General features: G+C 37.4%; 1 protein-coding gene across 7 annotated transcripts in view; it reads right to left on the minus strand.

Moving 5' to 3' along the window:
* Positions 1–2,752: 2,752 nt before the first annotated feature.
* LOC138760509 (echinoderm microtubule-associated protein-like 4) overlaps positions 2,753–19,825 on the minus strand; it is a 348,904-nt gene continuing 331,831 nt past the window's right edge. For 6 of the 7 annotated variants that reach the window (XM_069931142.1, XM_069931140.1, XM_069931144.1 and 3 more), the window contains 5 exons: positions 19,378–19,475; positions 14,737–14,824; positions 14,019–14,117; positions 9,946–10,076; positions 2,753–4,598 (listed from right to left, as the gene is read on the minus strand). In XM_069931142.1, the coding sequence (XP_069787243.1) occupies positions 4,374–4,598; positions 9,946–10,076; positions 14,019–14,117; positions 14,737–14,824; positions 19,378–19,475 (641 nt within the window). In that variant the 3' untranslated portion in view covers positions 2,753–4,373. The remainder of the gene's footprint in view (positions 4,599–9,945; positions 10,077–14,018; positions 14,118–14,736; positions 14,825–19,377; positions 19,476–19,825) is intronic. The other variant, XM_069931139.1, reaches the window with a different exon arrangement.

Raw genomic sequence — 19,825 nt, forward strand, 5'->3', positions numbered from 1 at the left:
ATCCGACAGTATTTTTATTGGGTAGTTTTCAACCCCTGAAAGGTTTGGGATTAGATAAGTTCCAGCTTGCTTTTGTATATTTAGCTTTATCTGTAGCGAAAAAATATATTGCTAGTATGTGGAAAGATACGAATATGATTGATATTAATAGATGGCATAATGAGATGAAATATTGTTTAATAATGGAAAAAATTTACATATGTTTCACATGATAACTATAGTTTCTTTATTAACAAGTGGTTGTTATATTCAGAATATTTATATTTTGATTTATATTGATTAGATCTTAATATGTATGCTTAATTTTTCCTTAATATTTTTTTTTCTTCTCTTTATGGCTCTCCTTAGGAGAGTTGGCTGAGGGGGGGGGGGGGGGGTGGGTGTTCTTTTTTTCCCCCTCTTCTTTCTTTTCTTTCTTTTATATATATGTAAAATATAACGTTCATGTTTATGGTTTATTGTTATATATGTTACTTATTATCTGTACTTTGAACGAATAAATAATTTTTTTTAAAAAAGAGTTAAAATTCCTTTAAAGGAGGGGAGGTGTAATGTATATATATTTGAGAGAATTTGGCAAAATTAGAGTAGGTTACATACATACACACATTTTAAAACATATTATTTTAAATACTGAAGAATTCATATTCAGTAACATTACAAATCTATGGAGAATGTTATGCACATTTCACAAGTAGCTGCTAATTGAAATGATGTCATAAAATGAATAGACCATTGTTTTGGATTGGAGTCAGGCTGGCTGACAGGGACATCTCTACAAAGGTCAATGAGAAGTTTTGTTTACCTAAAGCAACAGATGGGCGCAGAAGGATAACTCCTGTTGTTTGCTCAAGAAGGTAGGGGTTTGAGTCTTTGAAAATCTCTTCCCAAAATGTCAATGAAAGCAAATTATTTGAATGCTTTTAAGAGGTTCTTGATAAGCAAGGAAGTGAAAGATTAGTTGCAATACTTGGAAATGCAGAGTTGAGGTTGAAATCAGAACAGCTATTGGACACTTTTATAGTGGCAAAAATGGTGAATGTAAAGACAGATATTCTCTGTCTATACATCGCTGCACTTTCCTCCATAAAAGGTCAAAAGGTGGATGGACTGCTGGAATATGCTCCAGCTTCCATCTGGCTTGGGAGGGAGGAGAGAATGATTAAAGGTGGAATGTTGTCGCTCCACCTCCTCCATAAAATGAATGGCACTGAAAGCAGTTGCGAAGGGAAGGGGCCGATTACATCGTCAGCCCGTGACCAATGCACGATTTTTAAAGTGAAAACACACAATGCTGGACCCATCTGCAAACTCGGCGCTTTCACATGTTTGACGTCACGGTGGTGGCAGGTGGTGCTACTGCACCATTCACTCCGTTTCCCTCAGCTCTGGAAGCCAGCTCCAGACTCTGCTCTCCATAAGGGCAATGAGGGATCTGCATTATAGGTCATCACCATAAAAGATAAATTCACCTTTTTTACTTGAGCCGGCTTTATTGCAGGGTTTCAGCATAAAAAAATCTCATTCAGTGTAGAGCTGGCAATTGGTCTACTCACTCTCTTTGTATGGTTCAGATTTGACTGCCCTATTCTGATACCAATACCCTTTATTTTCCCAAAAAGTTACATTGAAAGGGTATCTGTTCTCAACCCTTAATGAAACTGATGTTATTGTACAGTAACATTCTTCATTGTGCAGTGTGGCCTAAAACCTGCAAGGTGCAGTGTACCACATCCTACTGGGGACCAATACATTCCCAGCAGGGAATATAAGTGGAGCAAATAAATGGAAATGAGTGCCAAACTAGTTAAGATTTTCAAAAACTTTAGTAAGCACACAACCAGTTTAAAGATGGATAGGTTTTGCAACCAAGTATTGTAACCTCAGCCTATCCAATTGAGAATGATGGTGAACAACCTGACCACAGAATAGAGGGTGTGGGGGGTAGGTGGAGGCATCATGAACATAACTATTCTCAAATCCATCTGCTGATAAGAAGAAATTCTTGCTGGTCGGCAGGAAAAAGAATTTCAGGGTTGTATGTGATGCCATGTATGTACTCAAACAATAAATCTGAATTTTATTAGACTCAGGTATTTGCTAACATCTTCAAAATGACTCAAGAATGCTCACACTTTATCTTCTGCAGAGGTTCTCACCACACTGACTCCAGTGTTCATACATCTGTGACCTACACCACCCACATACACAATGATACAAGATCCTGACATTCTCTCCCTCCTCCTCCTGCCTCTGTGATCCATCACCCAGATACTGACACTTAACACACCCGTGCATGCACGCTATTACTCACGTGCGTTGCTTACATCATCAGTGGCGACCAGCACCGCTCTTGTTGAAGGTAAGTACACAACCACAACAAATTCAGTATTTTGCTCTTCCCTCATTCAAATGTCCACAATATGTATACACTTTAGCAAAGCAGTGTGTTAGTTGGACAACACCTCCTCTCTGATTTCTTCCAGGGCAGCAGTCATGGGAACACAACCAAATTCAAACCAATACATACACTGTTTGCATTCAAAAATACATCTGTACTTCATTTTTGCTGAATAATTATTTTAGTAATTTGTTATACAGGACAATCATCACCTCATGGACTGCCGTGGTTGTAAAAGATGACTCACTACTGACATATAAGGGACATTTTGGATGATTGATAATTGTACCTGTACTAACGTGATACACTAAAGAGATGGAGAGCAGATTAAAAAAGTCAACAACAGATAAATTTTCACTCTGATCACTTATTTATTTTTCATCAATTCTTATGCCATTGTCAGGAATGCATGAAAACACAATTCTAATATCAACACATTGCAAAACCCTTGGTCATTTATATTTCCCTTACAATCATATCTTTTGAATACAGCAACATATTTTCCATTTTAAATTCCCTAAGTTATTGCAGACCGATGCATCAATTTGTTGTTATACTTTCAGTTGGTAGCTGTAAGGCTTTTGCATGTCAAAAGCATCCCCAGATAGCACCTGTTGTAAAATAAAGGAGTTCTACATATTTTAGAGCCCACTAGGCACTTTCTCTGGTTCAGCAATTGCTCAATGTCTGGTAAGTAATGAATTAATCCTGAGTACAGATTCAAAGGGAATGACAGTTTTGATCCACTTTGGAATGGCACGATCTGGTAAACACTTGATTTCACACTTAAGACTTAAGCACACTTGACAACACCTAGAATTACTAACTATAACTTCTTAGTAAATCTAAAGCACGGATCAACAAATGAAGTAAAATATTTAGTTTACATTATGCAAATCAAATTATAAATAATCTCATTTGGACACTTCCCCTTGCATATTGTCAGTGATTGTTTTTCCCGTCACGTTGCAAGTACACATTTTCCAAGTTGGAACAAAAATTAGAAAAATCCCCAGAAACACTAAAATAATTTATACTTTGATATCCTGATGGAGTGTCAAAACCAAAACCCACTTAGTTCAATGACAGCCAGAATTAATATAAAACTGGTGGATTGTACAGTTCAAAATGAAGTCACAAAAAACCCCAAATAAAAACAGGGTATTGATTTTTCAAACTTCACCAGACTAGGAAAGAGTAAAACATCAGGCAGTTTGCACTTCAACAAATTGCTAATAGGTACTTCAAAGGATCAAGTTTATTTTAGATGACATGACTGCTTCTAATACAGGCCAACTACTAGAAATTAAGGTTAAATTAAAAAAATAGAATCAGAAAATACGTGTAGACTTGAGACCACTTCACGAGGTATAGTTTTAATTTGTCTGAAAAACAAATGTAAGTAAGCTTACTTCAAATCAGAGATCACAAAAAATGTCTACATGATCAGACATAAGTGATGCGGAGACATTGCATATTCAGTATTCAAGAAGGCAGTGCCATGATTATGGCAGTCACGGTTTACTAGAAGACTCTGAATGAGTCAATCTCATTCACAATTCTTGGCCACAAACAGACCAGAAAAAAATGACAGTTTATCCTGACTGAAGTTAACAGTTAGTGTTACTTGTTACGCACCACTTAAGTTCAATTTGAAAAAAAAAATGCTTTATAATACAAAGCAAACTCAGCATATCCCAACCGCAAAAGTTTTTTTTTCCAGTATTTACAGTAACTTCTGATTTTATAAAGTTAACTGCTTTCTAAAATCTATTGAAACTGTTTGTAATTTCTTCCCAATAAGAACTTTGGCCAGTCATTAAATTCACTTGACACTTTCAAATGAAGACCTTGGGAACCTTTTCATCCTTTCAATAGCGTATTAGACCAGAATTAAACAAATCTAGCATCCCTATTCATAATGCCCAGCTGCTATTATCAAATAAGCCAAGAGTCTCCAAAGTGTTCAGTTTTAAGACACTGGCGAATCTTCTGTCGGACCTGCAGCTGGAGGTGAAGAGCTTTGCTCAAGGTTACTTTCATTTGGTGGAAGGGGTGCTTTTTCTGCTGCTCTCCACACTCTCCATTGTATAATGCTAGTATCCTTTCCTCCTGTCGAAATCAAATGACCATCATTGTAGGTGAAGCTAACGTTGGTCACATGACTACTGTGTGCACTGTAAACGTGACTTGGAGCCTGGAAATATAACAAAGAGAAAAATCTTGTAAACAGAAGGTTTAGACCAGGATCATAGTCACAGTTAGATTATTAATGAAGGATTAGGAAATAAATAATAGGAAAAACAACTGATTATTTACTACTATGTCAACCCATGTTAACTGCAGCTCGTTCCATTCTGCCTCAGATTATCCTAGGTCAGATATGCAGGGCCAGTTCATCCATCCATTGCAAGCAAGAGCCAGTCAGCAAGGTGTAAACAGGATCTCGCATGGCAAATATACATATACCCTGCCCCAGGAATGCTCTAGCTGGCTTTGGAAGAAAGCAAAATTAGCAGTGGAGCTTCAATTTCTGTCAAATGTTGTGAGTTTTTTTTAATATTAACAATTGATGAATGCCTTAATATTTTGGGACATTTAAAAACAATTAAAATTGCTGCAAAGATTAAGACATTTTATAACATTAATTAAAATGTGAATTAACTAAATAATCAAGAACTTTTGACTGGTTTCTACCTAATCACTAGATGCAAATCTTCCTGTTTCCACCAAATCATTAAAATCCCTGAATGTTTGTCAGATCTGACTAGTGGTTTTCTGTCCACCAATCACATCTCCAAATTTTCCATTATTGGCAAACTTCAAATTTTACTCTCCATTGCAGTATTCAAATCATTTATATATATATAGATATATATATATCTATAGATAGATAGATAGACAGCAAGTGGTCCCAGCACAGACCCCTTGGGGAGCACAGCTGTCTACACTGCAGAGGTCTGGAAAAGAAAGACATTTAAAAAAAAATCCATTTTGGCACCGATTCTCTTAATTCACAGGTCTCATTTTAATTAAAAACACAGAAATGCTGGAGGAACTCAGAAGTCTCACAGCATTCAAGGAGGTAAAGATATACAATTGACGTTTTGGGCCTGAGTCCTTCAAGATAGTCCATATACATCATTTGTCCATATGTGTTTTATGTCAGTATGCACGTTTGAATGTGGTTGCACCTACGATCGATGAATGCTGTTTCGTCAGGTTGTACTTGTACAATCGGATGATAATTATAAACTTGAGCATGAAATACTATTTTCAAAGTCTTCCCCACCTGTTAGACAGATCAGCGTTTAGTTACAAGGAGTATCTCTGCACCCTTTCTTGAATAAAGCTGCTATATATGTCACTTTCCAATCAGAGAAAAGTCAATACACCCATTGACCTCAACTGGTGACAAATTGTGATATGAAGGTTAGCTGCTGCCATCAGGGAAGAGGTAATAGGTGCCACAAGACTTGCACCACAAGGTTCAGGAACAGCTGCTACCCCTCCATCAGACTCCTCAACAACAAACTCAATTAGGGACTCATTTAAGGACTCTTTCTTGTGCACTTTATTGATTTTTTAAAAAATTAACATTGCTTTTTTTCTAATTTTAGGTAACCCCCACCTCTATCTAATTCCACTTTAATTACTCCTTACTTTTCTTTGTAACTTTCCCTTTCCTATTGATCTTTCTCTCTACATGTCTCTCTACCTCTCCCCCCTTCTGTCCTATCACCTCTTTGCATCTCCCCTGATTTTTCCACCCTTTGATATACAGGTAGTTGATATCTCCACATCCCATTTTAGTCTTGATAAAAGGATCCCAACCCAAAATATTGATTGACTATTTCTACCCCTGGATTATGCCTGTCCTGTTGATCCAGCAGCCATTGTTTGCTCAAGAATCCAATGTTTGCAGTTTCTGTGTTTCTTGTGAATGCAAAAGTTTAGTAGCATAGTCATTTCAGATTCAGATTTATTGTCAAAGTCTGGTAATTAATTTCACACTTAATTATGGATTGTACATGCATGACACCACATACAACCCTGAGATTATTTTTTTATGGGTGAGGCAGAATTACCATTTATTAGTAGGGCAAAAACACTACACTGCTTATACATGTAAACAATTAAAGAACTGTAAACAGTTAACGAATTTAAACAATGTGCAATACAGAGAGAATTTTTTAAAAATCAATAAAGTGCACAAGAAAGAGTCCTTAAATGAGTCCCTAATTGAGTTTGTTGTTGAGGAGTCTGATGGAGAGGTAGCAGCTGTTCCTGAACCTTGTGGTGCGAGTCTTGTGGCACCTATTACCTCTTCCTTGATGGCAGCAGCTAACCTTCATATCACAATTTGTCACCAGTTGAGGTCAATGGGTGTATTGACTTTTCTCTGATTGGAAAGTGACATATATAGCAGCTTTATTCAAGAAAGGGTGCAGGGATACTCCTTGTAACTAAACGCTGATCTGTCTAACAGGTGGGGAAGACTTTGAAAACAGTATTTCATGCTCAAGTTTATAATTATCATCCGAATGTACAAGTACAACCTGGCAAAATAGCATTCATTGATCATAGGTGCAACAACATTCAAACATACATACTGACATAAAACATATATGGATAAATGATATATATGGAGTATCTTGAAGGACATGTTGTCCAGGAGGATGTGATAAGTTGTTCCTCAAGTTTATAATTGGCCTCACCCTGGCAATGGATAAGGACAAGGACAGACATACCAGTGTGGGAATGGTGAAAAGTATTTAAATGGTAGATTCCCTTTGATTCTCACTTTTCACCACACCAGCTTCTGTAACCAATACATTATTCTCTGACTCTTCTTCCAATTTCATCATAAACCCATCACCAGACAGCTTACTTTATCCACCCATATCCATTCTTCACAGGGATCAGTCTATCTGAGACTCTGAACTATTTGGTCCCTTCAATGTTCTTGAGCATTTCCCCCTGTAATTACAGGAAATATAAAACTTGTCCCTATATACCCGCAAATTGGACAGACAAGACTCGTATTCCACCTGGGCACCCTCCAATTAGATGGCCTTAACGTCTACTTCTCCAGTTTACCACCCCTCCATCTCTTTCCCCCCTGCCTCCTTTCCTCTAGTTTTCTCTCTGTCTTCTTTCACAGAGCCAAAATCAATTTGCACCTTTCCTCTAATCATTAACATCTTTTCTTTGTTGGTCTAGACCCCTCCCCCTCCCATTCTTCCCCCTTTCTCTCCCAGTCTTTATTCAGACACCTGCCTGCTTTTTAATTATAATATGAAGAAGGGCTCAGGCCTGAAAAGTTGGTAATATATCTTTACGTCCTATGGACTGGTTGAGCTCCTCCAGCATTTACTGTGTGTTTTCCCCATACTGCACCCCACCCTCCCCTCAATTCCATCCAGGGCCACAAACAGATTTTGCAGGTGAGGCACAATGTCTAGCATAATTTATTACATTTGGTGCACTTGGAGAGGCCACCATATCAGTGAGACCAAAAACTAGTTTGGTGAATGCTTTGCCAAACACCTGCTTTCTGTCTGTGGGTGTAAACTTGAATTCTCAGTAGCTGAAAATTTATATTCCTTGCAGCATTCCCACACAGACATGTTTGTCCTCTCCCTCATCCATTGCCAAGAGAAGGCCGAATATGTGTTGTTAAGGAACAACATTCCTCCTGGACAGCCATAAACCCAATAGCATGAACATAAATTTTTCCAATTTTACGTGACCCCTCACCTCTTTCTGGTTCATGACTTTTTATACTCACTGTGGAACATTAGGCATGAATTGTAGTAAAGAACAAAAAGTAAAAGAACACAATATTTCTTCAAATTAAAATTATCCCAGAGGTCTACAAGATCATTTGTTATTGTGGCTAGTAATTTTTTTTTCTAAAATTTCTGGAAAGTAATTGGAATATTAATGTTAGAATTATAGACCTTGAGATGGACAGCAGCCAGCAGGCAAATGGGCAATGAATAAGGAAGTACACAATTTGCTGCAAATGCCAAACCCATGTTGGTGCCAGATCTTCTAATTCAGTTGAAATTTATGAATGTCTCTCTTGTTTTCGTTTATTCTAATTTTTTACACTCCTGTATTGGTTAACGGCTAGTACTTAATAAAAAATACCCATGATTCTTAACTTGTTTCTAAACATGAATTTGGAGAAATAAAAGAGCATATCCTGCAAAGAGTCTATCTTCACGAGAAAGTTATTGATAAACATTCCTTTTCTTTTTGAAAAGGTAGCAAAGCTATAAAATAGGGAATAATTAAGCAATAGTTTAATAAGAACATCGAAGCATATTCAAAATTAATGATGTTTAATCAAAAACATCAGAGCCAAAGTTCTACAGTAGCCTAACCTGTTCATGCCGACCAGGTTAATGTCATTTACCCTCTAAACCTTTCCAATCCATGTACCTGTCTAAATATCTTTTAAACGTAACAAATGGACATGCATCTGCCAGCTTGTTCCATGCAACCATATAAGTGAAGGTGGTTCTCAAGTCTCTCTAAAATCTTTCACGGCTCACCTTAAATAGAAGAAGATAGGAACCCTTCGAGCCTGCTCCGTCATTCAACGAGATCATGGCTGATCTTAAAGTTCAGTACCCTGTCCCCGCCTTCTCTCCGTAACCTTTAATACCCTTATACTGAAGAAATATATCTAATTCCCTCTTAAATATATTTAATGAACCTGCCTCTACTGCCCTCTGTGGCAATGAATTCCACAGATTCACCACCCTCTGGGTAAAGAAATTCCTCCTCATCTCGGTCCTAAATGGTTTGCCTATTATCCTCAAACCATGGCCCCGGGTTCTGGATTTTCCAGTTTTCTATTCACCTATATTGGGGAAAAAGGCTATACCTGTAATTATTTACCTTAGTTCTGTCCCTCATGATTTTATAAACCTCCACAATGTCATCCCCCTGCAGTCTCCAATGGTCTGGTGAGAAAAACTCCAGGCTATTCAGCTTCTCTTTATAATTCAATCTTACCAGCCCCAGTAACCTTCTCCTGCATCTTTTCTAGTTTTCCATTTTATTTATCATTTAAGAAAGAGATCAATTTAAGGTTTTTTTTTCATAAATTTCATGCTTGCTTAATATTTATTTAAAAAAACATAACCAGAGTTTCTTCTCAAACAACCTAGCTTACATTCTCTGGGGGGACCCAAATCAATGGCATTTTTGGATTCCACCCTCTGTGTTTGACCTGCTGAATTTTCACACCCTTCTGTGGTCAAGATATAGTGTTATGAAGAGATATGTTCCCATCTATGGGGTCTAAAAATAACACTAAAATAAAATACATAATTATGAAACTGGGTAAAAGTACATGTAAAAATCTGTAAGAACAAATTACTTCATTATATATGAAAAGATCAGTTCAACAACACAATTTAGGTTATAGCTCTGCGATACAGAACTTCTTTGGCCATTAGATTCAGATTCTGCTATGGCAGTGTAATTTTCATCTTAGAGAGAGTGATAGAAAATTAAACCTTATTCACCTTGGGCTTCGAAATGGGGTATTGAAAAATATGAACTTTGCAGAAATCATCCGCAACGGCCACCACTTTTCTGTTGTGTGATCTGCAAAGTGCATTAATGTCTGTTCCATCCGAGCCCTCAGGCCATACTCCTGTAAGAAATAAAATTATGCTTATATTTGCTGCTTCCATTTGATAGATGGACAGTTTCAGGAGGTTAAAGTAAACTCAAGTAGCTCTCTGTGTGACTGAAAGTAACATAATGAACGACTTCCTTTGATAACATTCCTAAATATAAATTGTCCATCTTGCAAAAGGAAATTAGGTGTGAAAACAGAACCAGATCAGTTTCCAGAAATTTTTATAAGCATGATAAAAAATTGTTTACAATTTCAATGTTGTAGGTCCAAGATGATCATTGTAAATTTTAGAGTGATATGGATGGAATTAAACAGCTTGGCTTATCAACCATTCAACTAAATCAATAAATCCTTCTAATTCCTTCCTTGATGGCCAATTGAGGATTGTCTTATCTAATTCTCATTTCCTTTGCAATTCTTTTCCCCACACACTAATTAGAGAATGCTGGCATCTGTCATTTTATGTCAAAATCTGTTGAAGCACAATTCATGAAGTAATTATTTTTAAAAAAGAATTGGACACTTGGCTCACCAGGTAAAATTATTATAGGGCAAAAAGAATGAGAAACAAAAGAAAATGGATAAGGTTGGTTATGAGGAAACAAAGCTCCAGAATGAGCGGATTCAGATTTTTCTGATGTGCATTATTTTGAATAATTGCATTTACATCCATTAACCTTGAGATATTACTACAAATCAAAGCCCTATCAATGACTCAAGTATTTAGAATATATACAACTTCATGTTTACAGACTTCTATTCTTGCCTGGCCATTATTTTGTAACAGTACAGTTTTTTTAAATAAAACTAGTGAGCTCCCAATATTGAATATTATTTTGATGATTTGTATAAAAGAATAAACTAACATATTATATTTATTCAAGGTAAATATATTGGAAATAAAAAACTGATCTTTACAAAGAGCTGGCAACAAAAGACTCCTGAATTCTCCAGTTTACCTGGCATAACTTTTGTTGGAAGTCAGAAGGAAATCAGATATAGCTTTTTTTGCTATTTACCTGGGCTTCCTCATCTCTTGCACCATAACTCTGATGACAAACAATATTGTGGTGAAAATTCACTCCATATCCCTTATAGAAGGCCATTTGATCCCTGCTCACACATTTAGACCACATGATACAGGGCTCTTGAAACATGACTAATGAAAGCTAGCATTATCATAAGCCTTTTCCACTCCCATGGAGCAGAAGTAAGACATTCGACCCATTAAGTCCATTCTGCCATTTCCTCATGAACTGATCCATTCTGCCGCTCAGCCCCACTCCTCTGCCTTCTCCCCATAACCTCTAATACCCTGACTATTCAAATACCTATCTATCTTTGCCTTATCGACTTGGCCTCCATAGCCACCCACAGTAGAAAATAACAGAAGTTTACCATACTCTGGCTAAAGGAATTCCTTTGCATCTCTATTTTAATGGGGTGGCCTTCAATTGTGAAGTCGTGCCCTCTTTTCCTGGACTCCCCCTACCAAGGGAAACAACTTTCCCAACATTCAAAATGCTTCAGTGAGGTTCGCCCCTCCCCCACCATTCTTCTGAACTCTAAGCCATCAAAAATTTCTTATATGCAAATCCCTTAATTGCATTCTTTTGAATCTTCTCTGAACCCTTTCCAATTCCAGTACATCATTCCTTAAATAAGGAGCGCCAGTACATAATTCCTTAAATAAGGAGCCCAAAACTGTACCCAGTTCTCTAAGTGAGGCCTCACCAGTGCCTTAAAAGACTCAACATCACCCCCCTGCTTTTGTATCTTATTCATCTGATTATGAATGCCAACATTGCATTTGCCTTCTTCACCACTGACTCAACTAGGAGGTTAATCCTTGGTGTATCCTGTACAAGGATTCACAAGTCCCTTTGCACCTCTGAATTTCAAATTTTCTCCCCATCCAAATAATAGCTTGCCCTCTTATTCCTTCTATCAAAGTGCATGACCATACACTTTCCAACATTGTGTTTCAATTGCCACTTCTTTGCCCTAATCTATCTAAGTTTCTCTGCAGCTTCTCCATTTTCTCCTCAGTACCTGCCCCTCCACCTACCTTTGTATCATCTGTAAATTTAGTCACAAAGCCATTTATTCCACATTCCAAATCATTAACATACAATGTAAAAAGAAGTGTCCCCAATACTGACTTCTGCAGAACACCACTGATAACAAGAATAGGATTCCTTCATTTCCATTCTGTTTCCTGCAATCAGCCAATGCTCTACACATACTTGTATCTTTCCTGTGATTTCATTTTGTTAAATAGTCTCATGTGCGGCACCTTGTCAAATCCTTTTGAAAATCCAAATATATAACATCTACTTTATCTCCTTTGTCTAGCCTGCTGTTGATTTCACAAAAAAATTGCAGTAGGTTTGTCAGGCAAGATTTTCCCTTAAGGAAACCATGCTGATTTTGGCCTTTCTTGTCATACAACTCCAATTACTGTGTAATCTCATCCTTGCCAAAAGTCTCCAACTACCTCCCAAACACTGATGTTAGGTTATCAGGTCTGAACAAGTGTATTAATCTGCATCAGAACTCTATAGTATAACTGTTATCCTTGTTGTATAATCTCCTCATGTGAGAATATCAAAGGATATCAGACTTAGTTATGATATTCTCCAGTCGGACAACAATTAAGAGTCCCCATGTGTCAAATGACCAACTAGGTGAAATACTGGGGACTGAAAAAGGTAACTGTCTGCACAGGACCAGTGTGATGGGATCCACCACTAATCTCACATAATAATAAAAAAAAACAGCTATTAAATTTCTTAGCATTTCCTCCTGCTCTGAACCTCTCAAATAGCATTTGACAGCAAGCCCACATAAATGTAAAAATGTTCCAAAACATCACAACTTGCATTATCTTCTTAGATACTGATTCTAAGAATATATTCTTGCAGTATTTATTTAGAGTAATTGTATTCTGCACTAATTTCCTGTTCATGTGTGTATCATAGCTTCTACAAATATTTAGACACTGGTCTTTGCTACCTGCAGCATTTTCACTGCCAAGCTTACGGATTAAATGCTGAGAATTTAATACATCAATCCAAAGATTCAAAATAAAATCAACTTATCGAGTTAATGATCATGTTCTAAAAAATTGAGAAATCTTCCATTCAAGATTTAAGTAAAGAGCAATAATAACAGCAACGTAGGTGCTGGTCTATAGAATAGTAGTAAATTTCACTTCAAATGTGCAATCTTTAGTGATAACGTATCAGATCTTACTCGCAATTAATAGTGATTCTATTCATTGTTCTCAGTTTATAAATGCTGAGTATAGCAACAGATTCACAATTTTAAATTGGATTAAACAAAACAAACTATATATGAAAATATTATGATTGTTCCACCCTAATGGTCAAAGACCTCATTTTATAATAAATTTAAACTACCTGAATGGGACAGTCATTTACAATCTACATGTTTCATCAGCGTAAGTAAATATAAAAGTATCCCATGATTCAACTGCTGAGCAAGCAGTAGCAGCCTATAACAGACATAAGATCAGCCAACAGCTACACTTTCAATTACTGCATTATCGGCAAACCCTCATTACTGCTGCTAGGGTTTGCAGAAGATCTCCCCTACTTAATTCACAAATCAGTATTTGAAGTGCAAAATAAAATTTGTCTCATGGAATTCTTGTGGAAAAAATAGGAAATAAATCAGCAATTTTTTTTTATTTCTCACTCTGTTCTCTTAATGACTTCATATTACAGAAAAACACAATGCAGCTGGTTTTCTAGACAATATTCCCCTTTCCCAACATGTGGGGGCTCACCTCTAATTACTTTAAAAAAGAAAATCATTTATTTGAGATATAATTTTATGGTGCCTGTTTTAAATTGAGCATGTAGCAAAAACTATAAATATAGATACAAGCATTTATCAAATATATTTGATTTAAAAAAAAAAACGACCTACCAAAAACATGAAACCCCAAAACACACGTATATGTATACCATTCCATATCCCTGCATTCAGAACGATTTCTGATCAGCTTGCAACCATTTTGAATATCCCCTAAAAGCACAAATCACTCAAGATTAGTGAAAACGCGCTTGACTGATGAAATTGTCACACTTGCATTTATTTTGGATTATAGCTTAACACAACCATCATGTATAGATGGAAAGAATTTCCCGACAAAGACCATATTATTTGGACATAATTGTGGTGATATAGAATTGCTCCAAGATTAATGCCAGAGAAAGGAGCTGTACCAACATTAGAAATGGAATGGAATATTTGAGATCTTATGCAATTCTGGAGCTTGGGTTGGTGAAAAAGAAAAACCTAACTTGTGCCATTGCATTATATTATCTGCTTCTATAGCTGGCAGAATTGAAATACATGCACTGTGAAATTTAACAGTCCCCTCAGTACAAGTGGTTGTAGCAGCCCCGATCAATAGTAATTTGTTACAGAATGGCTCTGTGTATAGGTGACTAAATAGTGTATAAAGAATAGTTTGTGATTTATTAAATTTGCAGTAGAAAGAAGGTCATTAAGTGCTATATTAGCATACAAATTTTAATGTAGGCTGAAAATACGTCAACCCCCCCCCCCCAAAAGAATTACAATGTAATCACTGTAAATTACCCAATTCTCATTTTTTTGGAATTATTATTGGAATACTTACAATACAGAATTTCATAGTCTCCTGAGTTAGACATTATGAAGTTGGTATCTGGTGACCAGTCAAGGTGTGTGATGTAGCTGGAATGTCCCTAAAAAGAGGGGGAAAGGTAATCAATTCTTAAAGGATATGTCAATGGTAGCTACTTCTATTTGTATAACGGGACCATTAATAAACAAGATACAAGAAAATTGTACTAGTCCAGACAGGTCAGTGCCTGCTTTGTACGGTGGCACAAATTCTTAGGATGGGAGACAGCAGAATGGGAAGTATCCATCTAAACATGAATTAATTTCATTACATTTGGAATACGGAATTGTATTTGTCACAGCTGTTCCTACAAAAAAATAGTTTGTTGGAGAGTAAGATGTACACAGTTTAAGGGAATCGGAAAAGCAAATATTAAGTTGTTTTTTTTTACTGGCACTTCGGTTGTTTTTGTCAACTTTTCAAATTATGCAAATTTGCATTTCATCCAAGATTTTTGAAAGAGGGAGTGACTATACAGAAAGAAGGCGGGAAAATCAAAATGTAGGGGAGTACTTTGTTCCTTTATGAGATAAACCTCGGGCAAACTTTGTTTCAGGCATTGGTCTTCAGAAGGAAGATGGAAACTGCCAACTAAGATACAGCAGCCTAGAAACCACAATGTGGAAGATCATGTGGTCAGTAATATGATGTGAAAGACAAATCAGATTGATTGAATTACCTTGCCAAGTTACCAATCATATTTTAGAGTCTGATACAAAGTGCAGCAATGGCCATAGGAACTACTACTATTGAAACAAATTGCAGTAATGTGATATGTGCAGAACGAACACCTATAGATGATACACAAGAAACCCAGGTAGACCCAATGACTGAGAAAGCAGTTGTCTCCTGAAGCTTGACTACTCAATTTCATACATGTTGTAATGCTAATAATGCCAACATTTTGTTCAGAAGTGCACAGTTCTTATAAGCATTTCCTACAGACTACAGTTAAGATACTGGACATTGTAATGTGGACCAGCTATGCTACTTGCCTGAAAGCTCATCAAGTTCTTTTTTTCTTTTTGACTGCCATAGGACTATAGAGCACAGAAACAGGTCCCATCAGCCCTTCTAGTCTGTGCTGAACCATTTTAGTTATTTAGTTCTTTTTCTGTTTTTTTTTCTCACTTTGGCAAGAAAAACCAATACCATGAATTTGCCTCTTGAATTGTTTCAACAAAGCCATTTCCCTTACCAATTTGCTTTAAATTTCATGCAGAGACAATTAGTTGAGCAATGGTGTGTTTCACAGCTTCCTCCAAATCTTTTTTCTGAAAGTTAACCTCGGAAAATTGGATGAAACTAACACATAATCTGTCACATCAAATTCAAGTTGAATACAGCAATTTTTTTTCCTGGTATGGTTGGAAAGCTACTTGTAACCTATTCCATGAGACTTGACCCGGAATTGAGACCAGTTGTTCGTCCTTCACATCGCATTCCTGTGGCTACGAAGGACAGAGTCAAATCTAAGCTAGACAGGAAGCAGGAATTGGGTGTCATTACTCTGGTTTCAGAGCAAACAGATTGGGTACCTTCTATGGTTGTCGCCAACAAAAAGGTCAAACAAGAAATCAGAATATGCATCAATCCAAGAGACCTGAACGTTGCTCTGAAAAGGCCACCTCACCTTATGTGAACTGTGGAAGAAGTGACCGCACAAATGTCGAATGTAACTGTGTTTTCAGTCTTAGGTGCGAGGAACTCCTTTTGGTGGATATCACTTGACTACAAATTGTCATTGCTAACTACTTTCAGCACGTGTTTTGGTCACTACAGATTTCTACTGATGCCATTTGGACTCAACTCTGCCAGCGTTCCATGGAAAAGATTTTTGCTGGATATCCCTGTGCAATCATTGGATGAAAAAGCATGGAAGAACATGATGCCAACTTGAGAAAAGTGCTGAACCGTGCCAGAGAGGTGAACTTGAGTGCTCATCTCCTCGTGCAGATTCCGGCTGAATCAGATCAAATATGTTGGTCACGTTTTCACAAGTGAAGGCCTCAAAGCCAACCCCCCCAAAACAAAAGCAATCAGTGAAATGCCAGTAGCAGGAGATGTCTCAGCTCTGCAAAGATTCCTGGGGGTGGTCAACTATCTTGGAAAATATATTTCAAATTCCAGTCAGTTGATGGCTCCACTGTGGCAATTACTACACAAGGACAATGAATGGACTTGGCATGAGCAGAAGCCAAATGTTTTTGAAGCACTGAAGAGCACATGTCCTGTCCATGGTTCTGTCTTATTACAATGTCAGTGAGCCAGTGACACTTACCAGTGATGCTTCACAGTTTGGACTAGGTGCAGCCTGTTTGCAGGAAGGAAACACTAACTGACACAGAAACCAGATATGTTCAGATTGAAAAAGAGCTGTTGGCAGTGGTTTATGCATGTTCAAAATTCCATGATTATATTTACGGCAAGCCAGTGACCATAGAAACAGACCACCAGCCCCTGGTCACTATACTGAAGAAATCCATATATGCAGCACCGCAAGACTACAAAGGATGACGTTATGACTTCAAAAATACAGCATCGTCCTCGTGTATAAAAGCAGAAAACAAATGTACCTAGCTGATACTCTGTCTCGAGCTCCCAGAGGTTCCACATTTCAGCAAGCTGATGAGGAAGACAACTTTGATGTGATGACAGTCAACTACATATCCTCTTCTTGCTTGGAGGAGTTAAAAGAGATACACAGCAGATGACTCTACCCTGAAGACACTTAGTACTATCATCAGATGTGAATGGCCCAACAAAGAGCATAGTTTTCCACTTGCTGTTCATCCTTATATTCCTTTCAGAGACAAACTAACTATTGAAGAAGGGGGGTCATCATGAAAGGCCAGAAAGCTGTCATTCCTGGATCACTACAAAAGGAGTACATCAGCATTATGCACAGAGGGTATCCTGGTGCAGAAGCGACTAAGAAGAGAGCAAGCGGCATAGTTTACTGGCCAACAATGACAGGTGACATCAACAAGGAGATACAGTCATTCTCTATCTGTAACAGCACAAAACCACACCAGCAAAAGGAACCACTCCTCTTTCATCCAGTTCCAGACCTGCCTTGGTCGATCGTGACAACAGATATCTTTGAATAGCGCTGTCAGCAGTATTTGGTGCTAGAGGACACATATTCAGGCTGGTATGAGATTGATCTGCTTTGTGATGTTACCTCAGCAACGGTCATCACAAAATTCAAGAGACACCTCTCAGTTGATGGAGCACCACATGTCCTCATATCAGACAATGCCAGACAGTTTACAAGCCAGCGATTCAAGGACTTTGCCTTACAGTGAACTTTACTCATGTCACCAGCAGCCCAGAGTATCCCCAATCTAATGTGTTAGCTGAAAGAGCTGTCTGCAGCGCCAAACAACTCATGGAGAAATCTCAGAGAGAGAACTGATGTTTAGCTCAACCTCCTAAATCTAAGAAGCGTGCCACGAGACACAATACTAGGGTCTCCTCCACAAAGGCTAATGTCAAGACAAACACGCACTACTCTCCCTGTCTCATAGAAGCTACTTGAACCTCATATGTGTAAGCCTTGAGGTAAAATCCCAGCTTCTCAATAAGAGACTGTCACAAAAGTTGTGCTAAGACAGATCAAGTCAACTACTTCAGCCTTTAATGCAAGGGCAGATTGTTAGGTTGCAGACCCCACAAGGTTACCACTGGACAGGCACGGTAAAGGGGAGTTGCAAGGAGCCCAGATCTTGTTCACTGAGGAGGAAAGTAATATAGGAGGAATCACTGTACCAGCCCAGTCCAGTCTAAGTGACACTGACTATCAGGATACTGGACTTGGGTCAAAAGAACTCAACACTCCCACAAGAGTACGACCAAAAAAGGATGGACACTGAACAATTTCAGGTTGAGGTGCCTCCAGCTGAGCCACCTTCAAACACAACTGAAAATCTGTTAAGAACACGATCAGGTCGTGTTAGTAAGCCAAATCCCAAATACAGAGACTGAATCATGTTTTAAAACGTATATATTTGTTTGGTTATAGTAATTGATATTCATATTGTTTACATGCGGCAGAGAGTTTTCTTATGTTTCTCTCCTAACATGGTTGTCATTTCAGTTAATGAATGTATCTGCTAAATATTGGTCATTCTGTGACACTTTGTAAGCACTGAAGTTTAACAAGGTAATTTTGTTATGGTATGGAGCATGAGCTAAGGAAAGGGAATGTAGATCAGTCACTACGTTCATAGCCTGTATATCCACTAGTTTTCATTTATCTAAACTCACCACAGCCAATTCTCTTGAACCTGCTAGATAATCAACGGCATGATCTGGGCCGAGAACATGTCAGTTGTTACTGGCTGAAATAGTTATGAGAGTTCAGAAATGAATGTTCTGGCTTCCTAGCCTGTGGACTAAGGATTACATCTGATATCTTTTAACATCTGGGTAAAACTATATGGATAGACTGGAGTGGTGTTATGAAAAGTTAATGAAAACTAAATTGAAACAATTAACTTTTTAACAATCTATGTATTTACAGAGCATACAAATTGATATTCATAGAAAGTCAATAAATTTCTTCATTTTCAATATAACTGTTGCTCCAGATTGAAGAATTTAGTCACTTACAGTACATTTTCCTTGTCTGCTGTATTTTCTGCCATTTTCTGCTACTGTGTAAATGTAAACAAAATTGTCATGGGAACCAACTGCCAGGTAGTTACCATCTGTAAAGAAAAATTGTACTTAATTATCGATTAAATAATGATAATCATTTTCAATACACATATTTTCTGGGCCAGTCTAAATATCATTCTACAGAAAATAAAGATTATTCCTTTATATTATTATAAAGTAATGAGAGGGAGTGAGGGTTTGTGTTCGGAATTAATGTGATGTATGGAGAAAATGAAGGTCTGTATCATTTTTAAATGCTCGTCAAAATTTAACACAATGCATTTTGCTACAAAGAGTTGTTAGAGAGTTAGTAAGAGGGAGAATCTCTGAAATAGGCCCCAAGTACATTTTTTGTAGGTGTTCAGCAACTTGTATTTAAAATAAATTCCCATTTATCCTG

Source organism: Narcine bancroftii, chromosome 4 (assembly GCF_036971445.1).
Source record: "Narcine bancroftii isolate sNarBan1 chromosome 4, sNarBan1.hap1, whole genome shotgun sequence".
Classification (NCBI taxonomy): Eukaryota; Metazoa; Chordata; class Chondrichthyes; order Torpediniformes; family Narcinidae; genus Narcine; species Narcine bancroftii.